At 26.2% G+C, this 15,182-nt stretch overlaps 2 protein-coding genes across 2 annotated transcripts; one reads left to right on the top strand and one right to left on the bottom strand.

Annotated features, from left to right (window-relative positions):
• Positions 1-10,793: 10,793 nt before the first annotated feature.
• On the bottom strand, positions 10,794-11,051 carry NEUTE1DRAFT_53012 (uncharacterized protein; the record flags this gene model as incomplete). Its single annotated transcript, XM_009858336.1, has 1 exon — positions 10,794-11,051. A coding segment is annotated over one exon (258 nt), but the record flags the coding sequence as incomplete, so codon positions are not given.
• A 2,408-nt stretch (positions 11,052-13,459) lies between these two features.
• Positions 13,460-13,660, top strand: NEUTE1DRAFT_28473 (uncharacterized protein; the record flags this gene model as incomplete). Its single annotated transcript, XM_009856624.1, has 1 exon — positions 13,460-13,660. A coding segment is annotated over one exon (201 nt), but the record flags the coding sequence as incomplete, so codon positions are not given.
• Between the last annotated feature and the right edge of the window lie 1,522 nt (positions 13,661-15,182).

Here is a 15,182-nt window from a genome sequence, read left to right as displayed (position 1 = left end):
TTATTCTAATACGCGAAGATTATAGATTAGTTACTAGTATAAATGTAGTAATAATTAGCCTTAATTATAAATATAAAGCCGGCGGCTTCGAAGTTGCCTATCTATTCTTTTATATTATAGTTTAATACTACTATTATAAAGTAGGCCGCTTTAATAATAATATAATTAAGCAATTTAATAGCGCTTTCGGCGATAGCGTTATCAATTCCCTTATATAAATTAGTTCCTTTAATAGTTATAATAATTTTACGTATATTGTAATTACAATTATAATAATTATTATTAGATATTCGTTTATAAACGCCGTAGTCTATAAGTAAGTTTATAATTACAGCTTTCTCTTCCGCGGGTAAGTAAATAGTTTGCTCGACGATTGGGAGTAGGGTATCGTCGGCGTATTTAAATTAGGGTTTACTAGTTCGTTTCTTCAATAATAGTTAGATTTATAGTAGGCCCGTTTACTTCTATACATCAGTAAGCTGCGTGATTATCAATTTATATTTTTCGTTGTCGGCGTTTATTATACGCGATAATATTTAATAAACGGTATATTGAGTTTATTATAGTTTAATATTCTAAGTTTGGGTAGGTAGTAAAATAAGGGGACGTTAAGCATTTTATAAATTAATTATTTAGATTTAAATAGTCGGTAATATAAAGGGATATTAAACTTGCAATAGAGTAGAATATAAAGGTTCTTATAAATTAATTTTCTAGAGCCCGGTTAGCGAGGGTATTTTCTATTTAGGAAGTAATAGTATAAAAGGTAGTAATTATAACGATAATTATTTGGGAAGTAATAGTATAAAAGGTAGTAATTATAATAATAATTATTTGGGAAGCGATAGTATAGAAGGTAGTAATTGTAGCGATAGTTAAATTGGGGATACGAACGCTTTTATATTAGAGATATACTTTTTTCTAAATTTTGTTATTAAAAGTATTTTAGTTAGCGTAATAAGTAGCGCTATGTCCGAGGTTATTAACGTTTCTTTTCGTTTGCTTTTTGTCGGAATAACGATAATAATATTCGATTTAGGGATATAGTCGACTTCAGTAATTGTAGTTTTATTTAATAATAATTTATTTATACGCATAAACAATTTAGGATTAATAGAATAGAATTATTTGTAATTATATACGAGATTTTAGGCATTTTCTATTAATCTGTTAATATATAGACCACTTCGTAGGTACTATTTATTATACTCTATACTATATCCTTTATATTTGATCTAATATTCGATTAAAGGCTTACCCCTATACTATAAAATCTTTCGGTCTATAATCTTCTCAACACTATATAATTATTAATTATTAATATTATTATTAATAATAATACGCTCGCTTAATTACTCTTCGTAATAAAATAAATCTTTACTATTAGAATATTCTCTTAAGTAACTTATGGAGATAATAGAATAAATTTTCTATATACGAAGTAATTTAAATATATATATAAAATTATTAATTTTCTATTTAATCATAAATAGGCTAACCCGTTAGTTAATATATTTATACAATTTAATCCTAAGTTAAGTGTAGCCTTTATATAGTTATAGTATAATTTTATCTCCTTCGGTGAATTGAAATTGTCAATAACCTTTATCAAATAATAGTTTGTATTTAGTTGTAGCCTAATTAATAGCTTTAATAGTTTTACAATTATATTATTTTCTAATAACCTACAGATTATTAGCTATATTCTCTAATTTAAGCAAGTTTAATACTATATTAAGTTTAAATCCTATTACAAATTCGTTAGGGGTACGGCTTAATAATATTAATAAACTATAATTTAAATTATACTATAGAGTAGGCAAAATATCTAACTATAGAATTTCAGGGTTCTCCGCTATATAGTATCAAATAGTTAGTTTAATTTCTTAGTTTTATTATTCAATTTAACTATTTAACTTTGAATTTTATATTATAATATATATTAATATAATATTCAACTTCCAGAAAATTACCTTCTATACTACGGATAAGAATTTTATATCTCAATCGGAAATAGATATTCGGAATAGACCCTAATCGTAGAGGAGTAGTATAGTAATTAATTACTCAACCTATTACTCCGCTATATAGTCTATATAATTGGGGATTAATAGGGTTTTCTTATTAAAATTATAAATAACGATTATTATTACATTATATTAGTCTCTACCCTAGACCGTTAATTAACTTATTTATTTTGGAAGTCCTACGATGAAATTTATATAAAGAATATAGAATAGTATAAGGTAGGGTCGAATAGGCTTTATTAGTCCGGGGGTAATTTTATAATTAGTTTTAAATTTTAGGTATTATAGGTAATATTCTATATATCGCTTTAAGACTTTTATTATATAAAGAAAATAGAGTCTTTCTAATTCCTTTATTATCCTCACTAGACTGAAATAATAGTATTTATTATAAGTAAGGGCTAATACGTTTTATAAAGTAATACTAGGTATATATAGTTTTAATTTATTTATGCGAAGAAAGTAGTATAGTAGCCCATCCTTAAACCGGAAGGGGAATTGTTTATTGGCGTTAAGACTGAGTTTTGTACTATATTTGTTATATTCTTTCAATTTTCGTACGATAGTAATATAATATTTATCCTTTATATAGCCGTCGATAAACTTAGTCTTTATATCGTTATCTATATAAATATAAATTATATATATAGTGTCTTTCTAAATATTATTAAGCTTGTTAGTTTCCAGATATAGCTCGGCTTCGGCCTTAGGAAGTTTAAATAGGGCGTTGGGTATAATATTAACCTTCCTCAGTATATAATAAATATCGAATTTAAATTAGGAGAAATATATTAAAGTAATAATAAACCTTGAATTTAATTTTATAAAGTTAATAATATTTAAATTAATTTACTTAATTATATTAATAAGTATATGATAGTCTTTAATATAATAATAGGTTTAGTATATAATTATACTAATTAATAGAGGGATCGATAAACCTATATAAGGTAAGCGATTTTAAATTTAGTTGGCTAATAATTCTTTCCCGCGGCGGATAACCGCTTACTATAGAAAAGGATAGGTTGAATTTTGTAAATAGGAATAGATTTACCGTTCTACTAGTTACTATCGATATAAAAAATTATAATACTAAAGCTTTACCTCTTCGAAGTATCGATTTTAAAGAAAGTAGTCCGATTAGGGTAATAGTAGAAGACTATTATCTCCTTTATTAATTAATTTTATAAAATAGCGAATATTTCTTTTTCGAGATCCGTTAGTATAAAGTTTAATGTACTAGTAAATATCTTTCTTACTACTAATAACTTTTTCTTTAGTATTTTACTATCCTTTTTATTAGATTTAATAAGTTTAGTTTTCCTCTCTTCTAAGGGACTAATTTTTTAGGCGAATTAGGGAATAAACCTCTTAAGAAAATTCGCTAATTTAATATAGTATTCTAATAACGTTAGATCGGTTGGCTATTAGATATTATAAATAGTTACGATATAATCGGTAATAGTAATTATACTTAGACTATTTATATAATAACCGAATAGATAAACGGATAGAAAAGCGACGAATAACTTTTTTAGTACAATATTAAGATTAATTTCTTTAAAGAGCTTAAAGATTATTTCTAAGTGTTTAAAATAGTCTTCGGCTGTATTATTAAATATAATAATATCGTTAATATATCCTATTGCGAATGTACGGTATAAATAGAATTTACGGTCGATAAATCGTTACGTATAAGCCGGCGAATTCTTGTAGCTTATTAACGTAATATTCGATTGTTTTAATCCTCTCGGACTAATTAAGATTATTCTGTTTCGATAGGGTAAGTAAATACCGATTTAGTAGAAGAATGTTAAACCGTCGAAGTAATTAGCGAAGTTCTTATTCTTTATTTGGGCAATAATAGAATTTTAGGTTAGTAGAGGGTACGAATCGTTAATAATAATACGGTTCAATAGCCGCAAATTAATTATAATATAACCTTTATAAATACTATTAATAGTACGCTAAATAATAAAATAGAGATAGCCGAAAGGCGTTACTCTATATATTTATTCGAATTTACTATTATTATATATTTTATTTAATATTTTATTAAGAAACTAGTGATCTTATATTCTAAATTGGTATAACTTGGATAAGACTTTTTATTTATATTAATTTTTGACCAAGTTAATACGAAGTATATCTTCTTCGTTTATTTTAATAATATTGTACCTATTATATACGTTGTATTTATTTAGTAGTATTTTGACGTATTATATATACGTAGGGTCGTAATTATACATTTTAACGCTATAAATAGATTTAATTTCCGGAATATCTTCGTTTTTATTAATACCTAGGGATAAGCTTCGTTTTAATAAATTATAGAGGAATTTTAAAGCGTTTTATTCGGTTAGTTCGTAATTATAAACGCCGTTAATCGTTTTATTAATTACTTTATTAAGTACAATAGCCGTCTTAGGGGTTAATATAATATTCTCGAACTCTACTATAAATATAAATTTTTTACCGGGTTGGACTTTTATTATAGTTAATAATATTTAAACTTATATAAACGAAATAGTTCAATAGCTATTATTATCAAAGTCTTTAACCGTACCTATCTATTAGGAGTAATAAATCTATATTAATTTATCCGTAGTATTAATAATATTAATAAATTTAGGGGTTCTAGAATTAAGGAGGTATTTTCGAATATAGGGGTGTTTAGCTTTAAATATATATTCCTTTAGAACGCTTACTAGTAACTTATCAATTATATATACGAAATTAATAGGAATAAAACGCTTAAAATATAATAGGATTATTATATTATACATCGTTAATACCCTTCGGCGAATTAGTTTAGTAATATAATTAGTTAATATAATTATATTATTATACATTGGAATTTGTATAGTATTTGATAAGGAATTAATAATAATTTAATTTGGTTAAGTTTATTATATTCCTAGTAATAATCTCGCCGCTAGCCCTTTAATTACCTATATAGTTAATATAAAAGTTTATTTTACTAAGCGATTATCGATAGTACTTTCGATAAAGAGGTTAAATATCGCTCGTCTAGTAAAGACGATACAATTATTAATAACGTCGAATAATTTTATCTTAGAATTATTAAATTTTATATCCGGGCTCTTATTAATCTATTACTCGTTAATTAGAATATTAAAATACTTAATATCCATACAAACGGAATATTTATTACTATCTAGCTATAAGCGAATATTTATTTAAAGGTAGTTATATTGTATAGGGTAGCTAAATAGCTTTAAAAGACTTTAATCGACCTATTTTATTACCCTAAAAGCTTCCGCTATATTATTATATTTAACGCTATTTATTACGAAGCCTACCGAATTATAACTTTTATTAATTCGCAAGAGTAGTTAATTCGATTAATAATACTTAGGTTAATTAGGTTCGGGTCCCGAACTTAGTAGCTTTAGTTTAATATATAAATTAGTATAAATATAAATAAATATTTTACTACATATAAGAAAAACTTTATTATACTTTCTATATATTTAATAATTTATATTATTGTATAATAATAAATAAGTAGAACCGGGATTAATATTAGATTTAATAGTACTAATAAGGATATTTATTAATACGTTACCGTCTATCGACAAATCGATAATTAAAAAGATTTTCTCTTCCCCCGAATTATAATTTTAACTAACTTCTTCGAAACTTTAACCCTTAAAACGCTCTCCCTCAGAGTCGGACTCGTCCATTTCTCTATACGTTTTACGTTTATCTTCAATAGTATAGACGCTATTATAGAGTAAGCTAAATTTAATATATTAGTAATAAATATATTAGTATAAACGATTTTACCAACGCTAATTTCAATTAAATAAATTACTATACTAACCGGACGACAGGCCGTTATATTTGCGAAATAGATTTTAATATCTATTTCCTAATAAACTGTAATATCTATATAAACCTCCCTAATATAATAATAAACTACCTTTATATTTACCGAATAATAATCTGCGATATAATAATAATAATCCAATATAATACCCGTTGAATAACGAACTTCTACGACCGGCGGAGAAAAAGGATAGCCCCCTATAGCTATTGGTACAATTGAAAAATAAAATGTAGTTAAAGGATAAATTATAGTAACTATATTAATTATTATTTCTTCCCTATAGGGTAGTATCTATATTTTTAATAGTATTATTATTTTTAATAAAATTGGCAGTTTAAATAGATTTAATATTTAGGAGTTTACTATTAAATTTTATTCTTAATATCCATTTATTAAAATTACTACTATAACCGCCTAAATCGTTAATAATTTTAAATTAATAAACTTTAGTATGATAGTCCAAATAGGTTAACTATTTATTTAAGATTATATTATCGGCCGGTTCTACAATTGAGTCCTTTAAACCGGGGTATAGATAATTGTAAATATGGGCTATATAAGTACTTTTATTTTTTTACCGAATTCTTTAGAATATTAAACAACTTCTATAATTATATTATAGGGTGGTTTATTAGTATAATAATCTTCGTACAAATATTTTAATGTATTGAATTTTACTAGTATTTAGGCGCGGGGTATCTTCCAACGCGTTAGAATCGTAATATATTAACTTTTAAAATTTTATTTTATTATTGTACGAACCTTTACGTCGAATTGATTTATATATTATACTTTTGCTCCGCCTATAAATAATTAGTAGAAATTCTTTTGGAGGGTATCTACTTTGAAATTATTATTAATAGTATTATCTTGGTTACTTTTAATAAATAGGTATAGTAAGGTAATATAAATTTTATTTTTCAATTGGAAGTAGTCGCCCTCTGTATTATTATCTTTTTCTCTAGTATTAGGTTAAAAGTAGCTAATTATTAAAATTTTCCAATTGTTAAATATAATTATTTAGAGAGAGCTAGCAAATTAGTTAATTATAGCTTCGAGTTTTTCGTTATTGATTTTTCCTACGGCTTTAATTATATATATAATATAATAGAGTTCTTTATTACTATTTAATATTTCTAACTCTTCGGTAGCGTCCTTATTATTACTAATACTTTCGGTATAGTTATTATCGGCGGCGGCGGCGTTACTACTGGTATTTACTTATATAGAACTTATATTGCCGGCTTTTTGTTTAATTAGCTACCGTCGGCGTTGGATAGCTATTTAGAGCCTATAGGGTATATAGAGAAGATATTATAATACTTTTTACAATTATCCTTTAGAAGATTAAAAATTAGAGGGTAGTTTAATTACGTATTAATTTTTAGGAAGTAATCTAGTAATATCGGGGGAGAAAGAGGGTTAGGCTAATAAATAAAGTTTTAGGAGTTTCGGTAAGGGTACGAGTATAATGCCGGGAGGACTTTATAGTTTATATTAGAGGGTATAAGGATGGGGGGAGATTAATATTTAGGAGTAGGGTTTTAATAGATTTAAAGGTATTAAATAATAGTCTAATTTTAATTAGCGCTTTTTCTTTCTACTATTTAAACAGCTTTAAAAGTATTATCGATTAGGCGTATTATTATTTATTCTATTATAGTAGAGAAGGAGTTTAGGGGTTCCGCTATTTAAATACTTTCTCAGGTAGTTTTAGGGATATTATTCGATTTTTTAGTAATCGTTTATAGTTAATTGGGGTTGGGTTATGGGGATCTATTAATAAATTTAGGTTGGTTATAATAATAATTGGTATTTCAATTGGTTCGTTCCTTCTGATATTTATTATTATTATATTAGTATCCTTAAATGGTATTGGAGTAATATAGTCGGCGCTTAAACTAGAGTTGGAGGAAATAATAATTATAGTCCTAATTTATATTTACTATAATAAATTTTATATTAATAAGAAAGTTTATTAGAATCTAATATTTACTAAATATTAGGTAGTTTAGTTAATAAGGTTCGTCGTTATATTAAGTAGTACGTTGGGTATAGAAATATCCGATTCGGCCGATACGGAGGCTTTAAAAGTACGAAATTGTAGTATTAAGTTTAATTTATATTAATTAAATTATATTAGTAGTTCGCTTATTATTAGATTAGGCTCTACCTTTACGTTAAATATCTCTATATCGACGTTTTCGATTTCTTCGTTACGTAGCGATATATTTTTAAAGAAATAATAATTATTATTATTAAAATTATTATTATTATTATCTAGTTTCTTAATATACCTACTATTATTATTATTAATAAATAGCCCGATATTTAGTAAAGAAAATAGTTTATTTATTAAATTGAGAAGACTTCGGCCCTTGAAATAGAACGATATAAATAGAATAGGCGTTTTAATATTGTAATTTAATTAAATATCTTCCTTAATATTATTTATAAGTAATTGGTTGAGCGGTTAATAGTTGGATTCTAAATATAGGGGAGGTAATTCTACTAGCGTAATTAATTCTAGGGGCTTAATTTTATTATAAGGGATTTACTACTAGTTAGGTAGTAGATTGTTATTAATAACGGACGTTTAATCGTTTTAAGCGATAGTTAATTTATTATTAGGGTATTTTTAAGTAGCGGTAGGTTTAATATTAATACGATTAGTATCTTTGATAGTAGTTAGATTATTATTAATATTTTGGATTACCGGTTCGCTAATTATAGTTGGACTTTACTAGTTTGGATTAATTTATTAAATAATAGGCGCTCCTATGTTAATATTTAGGGTAGCCGACGTTCCGTTATTAGCGTTTTAATTAGCAGGGCTTTAATTTTTATTTTACTCTAATATTATAGGGAGAGTATAACGGGGGGATAGTAGTCACTGTAATATAGACTAGTGGTCGATATTTGGTGGTTAAAGTCGTATAAATTTAATAATTGCTTCGAAGAATTATTTTAGAATATAATAATCGAGGATTTAATTATTTAAGTAAGAGGATAAGGACGTTTATTATAATCAACGTATTACTTATAATATAAATAAAGAAATAATTAATGCGTTTTTATTAGGGGGTAGTAGAATTATAATAATACGGTTGAACGCTTCGCGTTTTAATTAGTTTAGCCGTCCTACTTATTAAAAGTGTAGGTTTAGATAGATAAAATCTAATATGTAGCGTAGATTTCTAATAGTCGCCGGGTCGGCTAAATCTATTTTAGGTATAGTATTAATAAATAACGACAATTAATTGGTTGGTTGAGGGCTGTTCGGGGACCGGTATACAATTTGGCATACAAGGTGTAATGGCCGGGCGAGGTGCTATTAACAAAGAGATAATTTCCAAAAGAAATCTACTAGTATAGTATAGGATAGGATAATAATAGTTCAATTCAATTGTTTATTAGGTACTATTGTAAGATGAACGGCCCGATCGTTATATAAATAATTTGATAGTATTAATTAATAAACTATTCTACTTCCTACGGTTTATATACTGCCTGGGTTTTATACTCTGGCGGTACAGGCTAATTAGACTTGCCTGCCTGCGGGTTACACCTAGTTACCTAGGTCGTCCCGACTGGGTTGATACTACCCGACAGGGTTATCATCTTACACCTAATTTATTTATAGAATAATTAATAATTTAAACTTTTAATTGGAGTAACAATATAAAAGTTTAGGCATTTTCTCTAATTACGCATAGGGCGGTTTAGTATATAGAATTAAAGTAAATAGTCTAATCTTAGAGTTGCTATAAATCCGGATTTTTAAATATATATATACTCCCCGCTAGAGAGACGGAGGAGGTAGAGATTTATATATATTTCTATAAAGCTACTTTTAGGATAAGTTATATATTTTTAGCTTTAAGGTCCTTGCCCGAAGGCCGGTTTTAATTTCTCCGGGATAGGGCGTTTAGGATTATAATATCCTTATTTAAATAGTAAACGAAATAAAAGTTAAATTATAATAAATATTCCGCCTAGTAGGTTTACTATTTGGATAAACTATAGTATTCTATAAAATATTCAAAATTATAGTAATTAGTAAAGACTATAAAGGCTTTATAATTGTAGAATTCTATTAACTATTCCTCGAAATACGAAATAATTATTAATATTTTCTTATCGTAGATAGGATAATTATACTCGGCTATAGAGAACTTTTACAAATAGAAGGCTATAATATATTGGGTCCCGTTTTCTACTTCTTACGTTAATATTCCTCCGAGGGTATAGCTACTATAATTTACTTTTAAGAAGGTTTTATAATTGGAGTTAAATTCTATAAGGATAGGTACGTATATAAATAAGCGTTTAAAGAATTAGAAAGCCGTATTATACTTTTTAATTTATTCGAATACGACCCCTTTATTTATAAGTTTAGTTAGGGGTATAATTATTTTAGAGAATTATAGTATAAATATACGGTAGTAGTTTATAAAACCGAGGAAATTACGTACGCCTTTTTAGGAGGTAGGAGTAAGCCAATCTAAAATTACTTTAATTTTCTCAAGGTTAACTTATACGCTTACGCCCGTATAAATAATAAAACTAAAATATTTAACCTTCTTTATAGAGAATTCGTATTTGTTAAGGTCGAGGTATAGCCCGTATTCCTTAAATCTCTCTAGAATTATTACGATTTTTTTCTTATAGTCTTCCTTAAATTTAGAGGAATAGATAAATATATTATTTATATACATAAAATAGAAATTATTTAAAAAATCGTATGGGATAGAGTTAATATATTATTAGAATAAGGTTAAGGCTTTAAATAGACCGAAGGGTACTATTTTTTATTCGAATAACTTATAGTAGGTTCTAAACGCTATTTTACTATCCTTTCTTATAATTATATATATTTTGTAGAAAGCCGCTATTACATCGACCTTCGTATACTATCTCGCTCCTTTTAAAACTTTAAAAGTTTTGTGGATTAAAAGGAGAAAGTAGCAGTCTATACGGATAATAGCGTTTAACGTTCTATAATTATAATAGAAATAAAGCCCGCCTCCTAACTTGTATATAAATAGTATTAGAGCTCCAGCCTTTAAATTACTTATGCAAATATATCCTTTATTAAGGAGGTCTTTAAACGTCTTTTTTAATATTAGTAACTCTTCTCTAAATATACTATATAGGAGGCCGAAGGGGAGGGAGAGATCCTATCCGTCCGGACCTTTCTTAAGGGGGATTCTATAATTAACGCTAGGTTTATAATGTTATAGGGCTGGCGCCCGGGTTATAGACTCTGGTCTCTAGAACTAGAGCTATCGTTAGCTATAGTAGCATAGAGCGCGCAGCCCCAATAAAAACCTCTCAGCGCTAGTAGATCTATATCTTAAATAGACTTTTCCTCCTTTATAAAACCTTAATTAAGCTATACAATTAATATCTATATTAATTGTACTATCCCTGTTATATTAGGTTCTATTAACAATAGACCCAATAAATTAGGATATATTACTACTATAGTAGTAAGGGTAGTAATATATTATATTAAATATAAATAGACCTACTACTAATACTAAAATAATCAATATAATTATAGTATTATTCGGTACTTAAAGAACTATCGAAGAAGAAGTATATTAAATAGAAGCCTAACGAATTGAGAGAGAGAACTTTACTAAAAGCCTATTTATAAGCGTAGCGTTTACTAATACTATTAAAGCCGCCGTCAACGCCCCGCTTACTATTTACAAAGTATAGAACAACCCCTAAATATATATTTATATAATTACCTATATAATTACTATTACCTTTAACGTTATAATTGGTATTACTTAAGAAGCCGCTCTTATTACTATTCTTAATATTAAATGTAAAAATATTTAATAATTAAAGTAAGACGGATTTACCTCAACCTTCTCCCTATTCCTTACGCAACTATACTTTATATATAAAAAAGAGAAAGTAATTAGAGTAATTTCTAATAATTAATTAGGATTGTTAATATTATTTAATATATTCCCTAATAATAAAATAATTAAAGTAAAGGCTTTTTAGCATTATAGTTGTATTAATAATTCCTACTAGCCCGTTAATTAATTTAATTATTTAAAATTAGTTTTAGTAGCGAAAACGAAAAATAATTCGTATTAATTCACCTACAAACTATTTACTAATATAAGAATTAGAGTTTTATTAATTTCTTCCCGGTCTTTAAAGAGAATTTAACGAAGGCGGGAGGATTAGTATAAGAAGACGAATCCTGATTCGCCTAATTAAATACCTTTATATTTAATACTCTATATAATTAATTAATCTCAGTCCGTATATTTAAAATTTACAACCAATATATAGAAAATTTAAAAAATATTATTCAGCGGTTTAAAGTGAGTTAAGCCTTCTATAAATTTAGCGGAAATAGTAAAGGGGCTACTAATTACTACTAAAAGTCCTTTTCCTAATAAGAATAAATTATAAACCTACCTTCGAAAAATACCGACGGCGATACGTTTATAATAATAGGCGCTACTAAAATTAAGAGCGAGAATTATAATAGGGATACTAAACGTACTAAATAAATTTCTTAAGAGGAATATAATAAGTAACGTTTAACCGGACTTTATTTATATTATAGGGCTAACGGGTATATAATTAGCAATTATATATATAGACCGGCTTAGTATTTTAATAGTATTAGTATTAAAGCTATTAATATTAAATTTTAAATCGAACTATTATTAGAAGATAAAGAAGATTCTTCCTCTAAGGGGTTGGGAAAAGAATAGCTCTTATATAAAGCCGGGTATAAGAGTAAATAAGAATATTAAATAAGGAGGCGGAAGCTTCGAACTTCCCGGGTCCTATAAAAATAAATATTATTAAGATCCCTATCGCTATTAATAATAAAAATTAATTCTATACCTTCGTTAATAAAGGTTACTAATATTATATTACTATTAGTAAGAGAATTGTTAAAAAATTAAAGATTCTAGTAATTCTAATTCCCCGGAGATAAGTTAGAAGCGCTTTTACCGAAATAAAAGGGGTAAAAATTAAAAGTATTATTTATTTTAAAGTAAATATTTATAGCTATAAATTAATTATTTATATTTATATAATCCTTAAATTAGAATTTCCTATAATATTAGGAAAATTGTAGTTAATTATAATAAAAGCCTACTTAGTTCTATATAAATATAGATTTTAATACGGAGTAGCCGGATATTAAATCCTATATTTAAATTATACGCCCGAAGGGTCTTCTCCTCGTACTATAGAAATTAGAGAAGCTATTTACTATTTAATTACGACCTTTATAGTTATATTAAACCGGATTAAGAAAGAGAATAGTAGAAAAGCTGCGGAAGTAACGATATTTACTATTAACCTACGAAATATAGAGAAGGCTTTTAAGCCTAAGGTTAACTTAATTAATAAAGAATTAAAGAAGAAAATCTCTATTAATATATACAATTTATACTACGTATAGAAGTAGTCGGAAGCCGATAAAGTAAACCTATATTATTCTAGTATTAATTATAAAGTAGAAGTAAAAAAGGATAAGAATAATAAAAAGATACCCCTCCCCTATAGATTATTCTATAGTATATTAAAGAATAAATTCTTTATATTAAAAAAAACGTTTAAAGACCTTTTTAATAAAGGGTTTATCTATATTAGTAATTCTTTAATTATGATACTAGTTCTCTTCGTTTGGAAGTTAGGAGGAGGTTTACGGTTCTACTATAACTATCGGGCTTTAAACGCTATTATAAAAATTGACCGCTATCCCTTACTATTAATTAAAGAGACTTTTTATATTATAGTTAAAGCGAAGTAATTTATTAAAATAAATATAGTATAAGCGTTCTATAAAATTCGTATAATTAAGGGAGAAGAAAGGAAGATGGCCTTTTATATACAATACGGCCTTTTTAAATAATTTATAATACCGTTCGAATTATTAAGAATTCCAATAACCTTCTAATAGTATATGAATAATATTTTCGGTAATTACTTTAATAATTTTACTTTAATTTATATAAATAATGTACTAATCTTTTTATTTAGGTTGAAAAAAGATTATCTAGCGAAAGTCTATAAAGTAGTAGAATAATTAATAATAGTTAAACTTTACTTAAACCTTAAGAATTATAAATTTACTATTAAGAGTATAAAATAATTTAATTTTATAATTATTATAGGCGTAAATATTTAAACGGACCCTAAGAAAATTAAAGTAATTATAAATTAAAAAACTCTAATATTATAGAAAAGGGTAAGGAGCTTCCTAAGTTTTACGAACTATTATTGTATATTTATTAAAAACTTCTCTTTAATAGTAGGACTATTAATTATATTAATAGGAAAGGGGGTCCCTTTCGAATAAATTATTAAATACGATTCTACATTTTTATAATTAAGGAGGCTATTTACTAAAGCCCCTATTCTTACATAGTAGGACCCCAACCTACCTACGTTCTTAAAAGCGGATTATAATAGTTATAAGTTCGGTAACGTTCTTATATAGGAAAGGGATAGTAAGAAGATTATAATAGCGTACTACTCTTAGAAGCTTATATTAATTAAACATAATTACCCTATCTAAAATAAAGAAATATTAGTAATTATTCGGTATTTAGAAGAGTAATTAGCAAAGTTTAGGAATTATAAGAAATTCGTTATTATAACTAATTATCGGAACTTTAAATACTTTATAGAAAGATAGAAACTCTCTAAATATTAAATATATTAAGTTAAACTTCTTTTAAAGTTCAATTTCGAAATTTAGTACCGCCTAGGTAAATTTATTATAGTATTTAATACCCTATTATAGTAAAATTAAAATAAACCTAATAAAGAGGACGTAAAGGTGAAGGAAATATAGTTAATCCTTTAAAAGGTTCTTAGAAATTATATTTATATAGTAGCCTCCTTTATAATTATAGGGGAGGGTATAAAAGTATTTAAGAATTTAGATTTATAATAATTTTATAAAAAGGTAGCCCAATAGGACCTAATCTATTAAAGCGTTCTCCAAACGGTTACTAACGGCGATTAAAGCCTACTAACTATAGCCTAAAGTCTAAAAGTATAATTAGAAGAATATTTAATTAATAATTTAGGGAGGTTATATTATTAAGGCCGCGTCTAAATCCCCGGAGCCCTAACTATTATAAAAATAACCGCCCTCTATATATTTCCTAAAGATTTGGAAAAGAACGTCCTACGTATACGCCTTATTTAAGGGATATACAACTCGATCGCTTTTAATTACCCGGAGAGAAAAGGAATAATATATACTATTAATAGAGATTTTTACTAACTATTAATAA

Source organism: Neurospora tetrasperma, assembly GCF_000213175.1.
Source record: "Neurospora tetrasperma FGSC 2508 unplaced genomic scaffold NEUTE1scaffold_81, whole genome shotgun sequence".
NCBI classification, from domain to species: domain Eukaryota; kingdom Fungi; phylum Ascomycota; class Sordariomycetes; order Sordariales; family Sordariaceae; genus Neurospora; species Neurospora tetrasperma.
The sequence above is the reverse complement of the archived record's forward strand: the minus strand, read 5'-3'. Positions and strand labels throughout refer to the sequence as shown.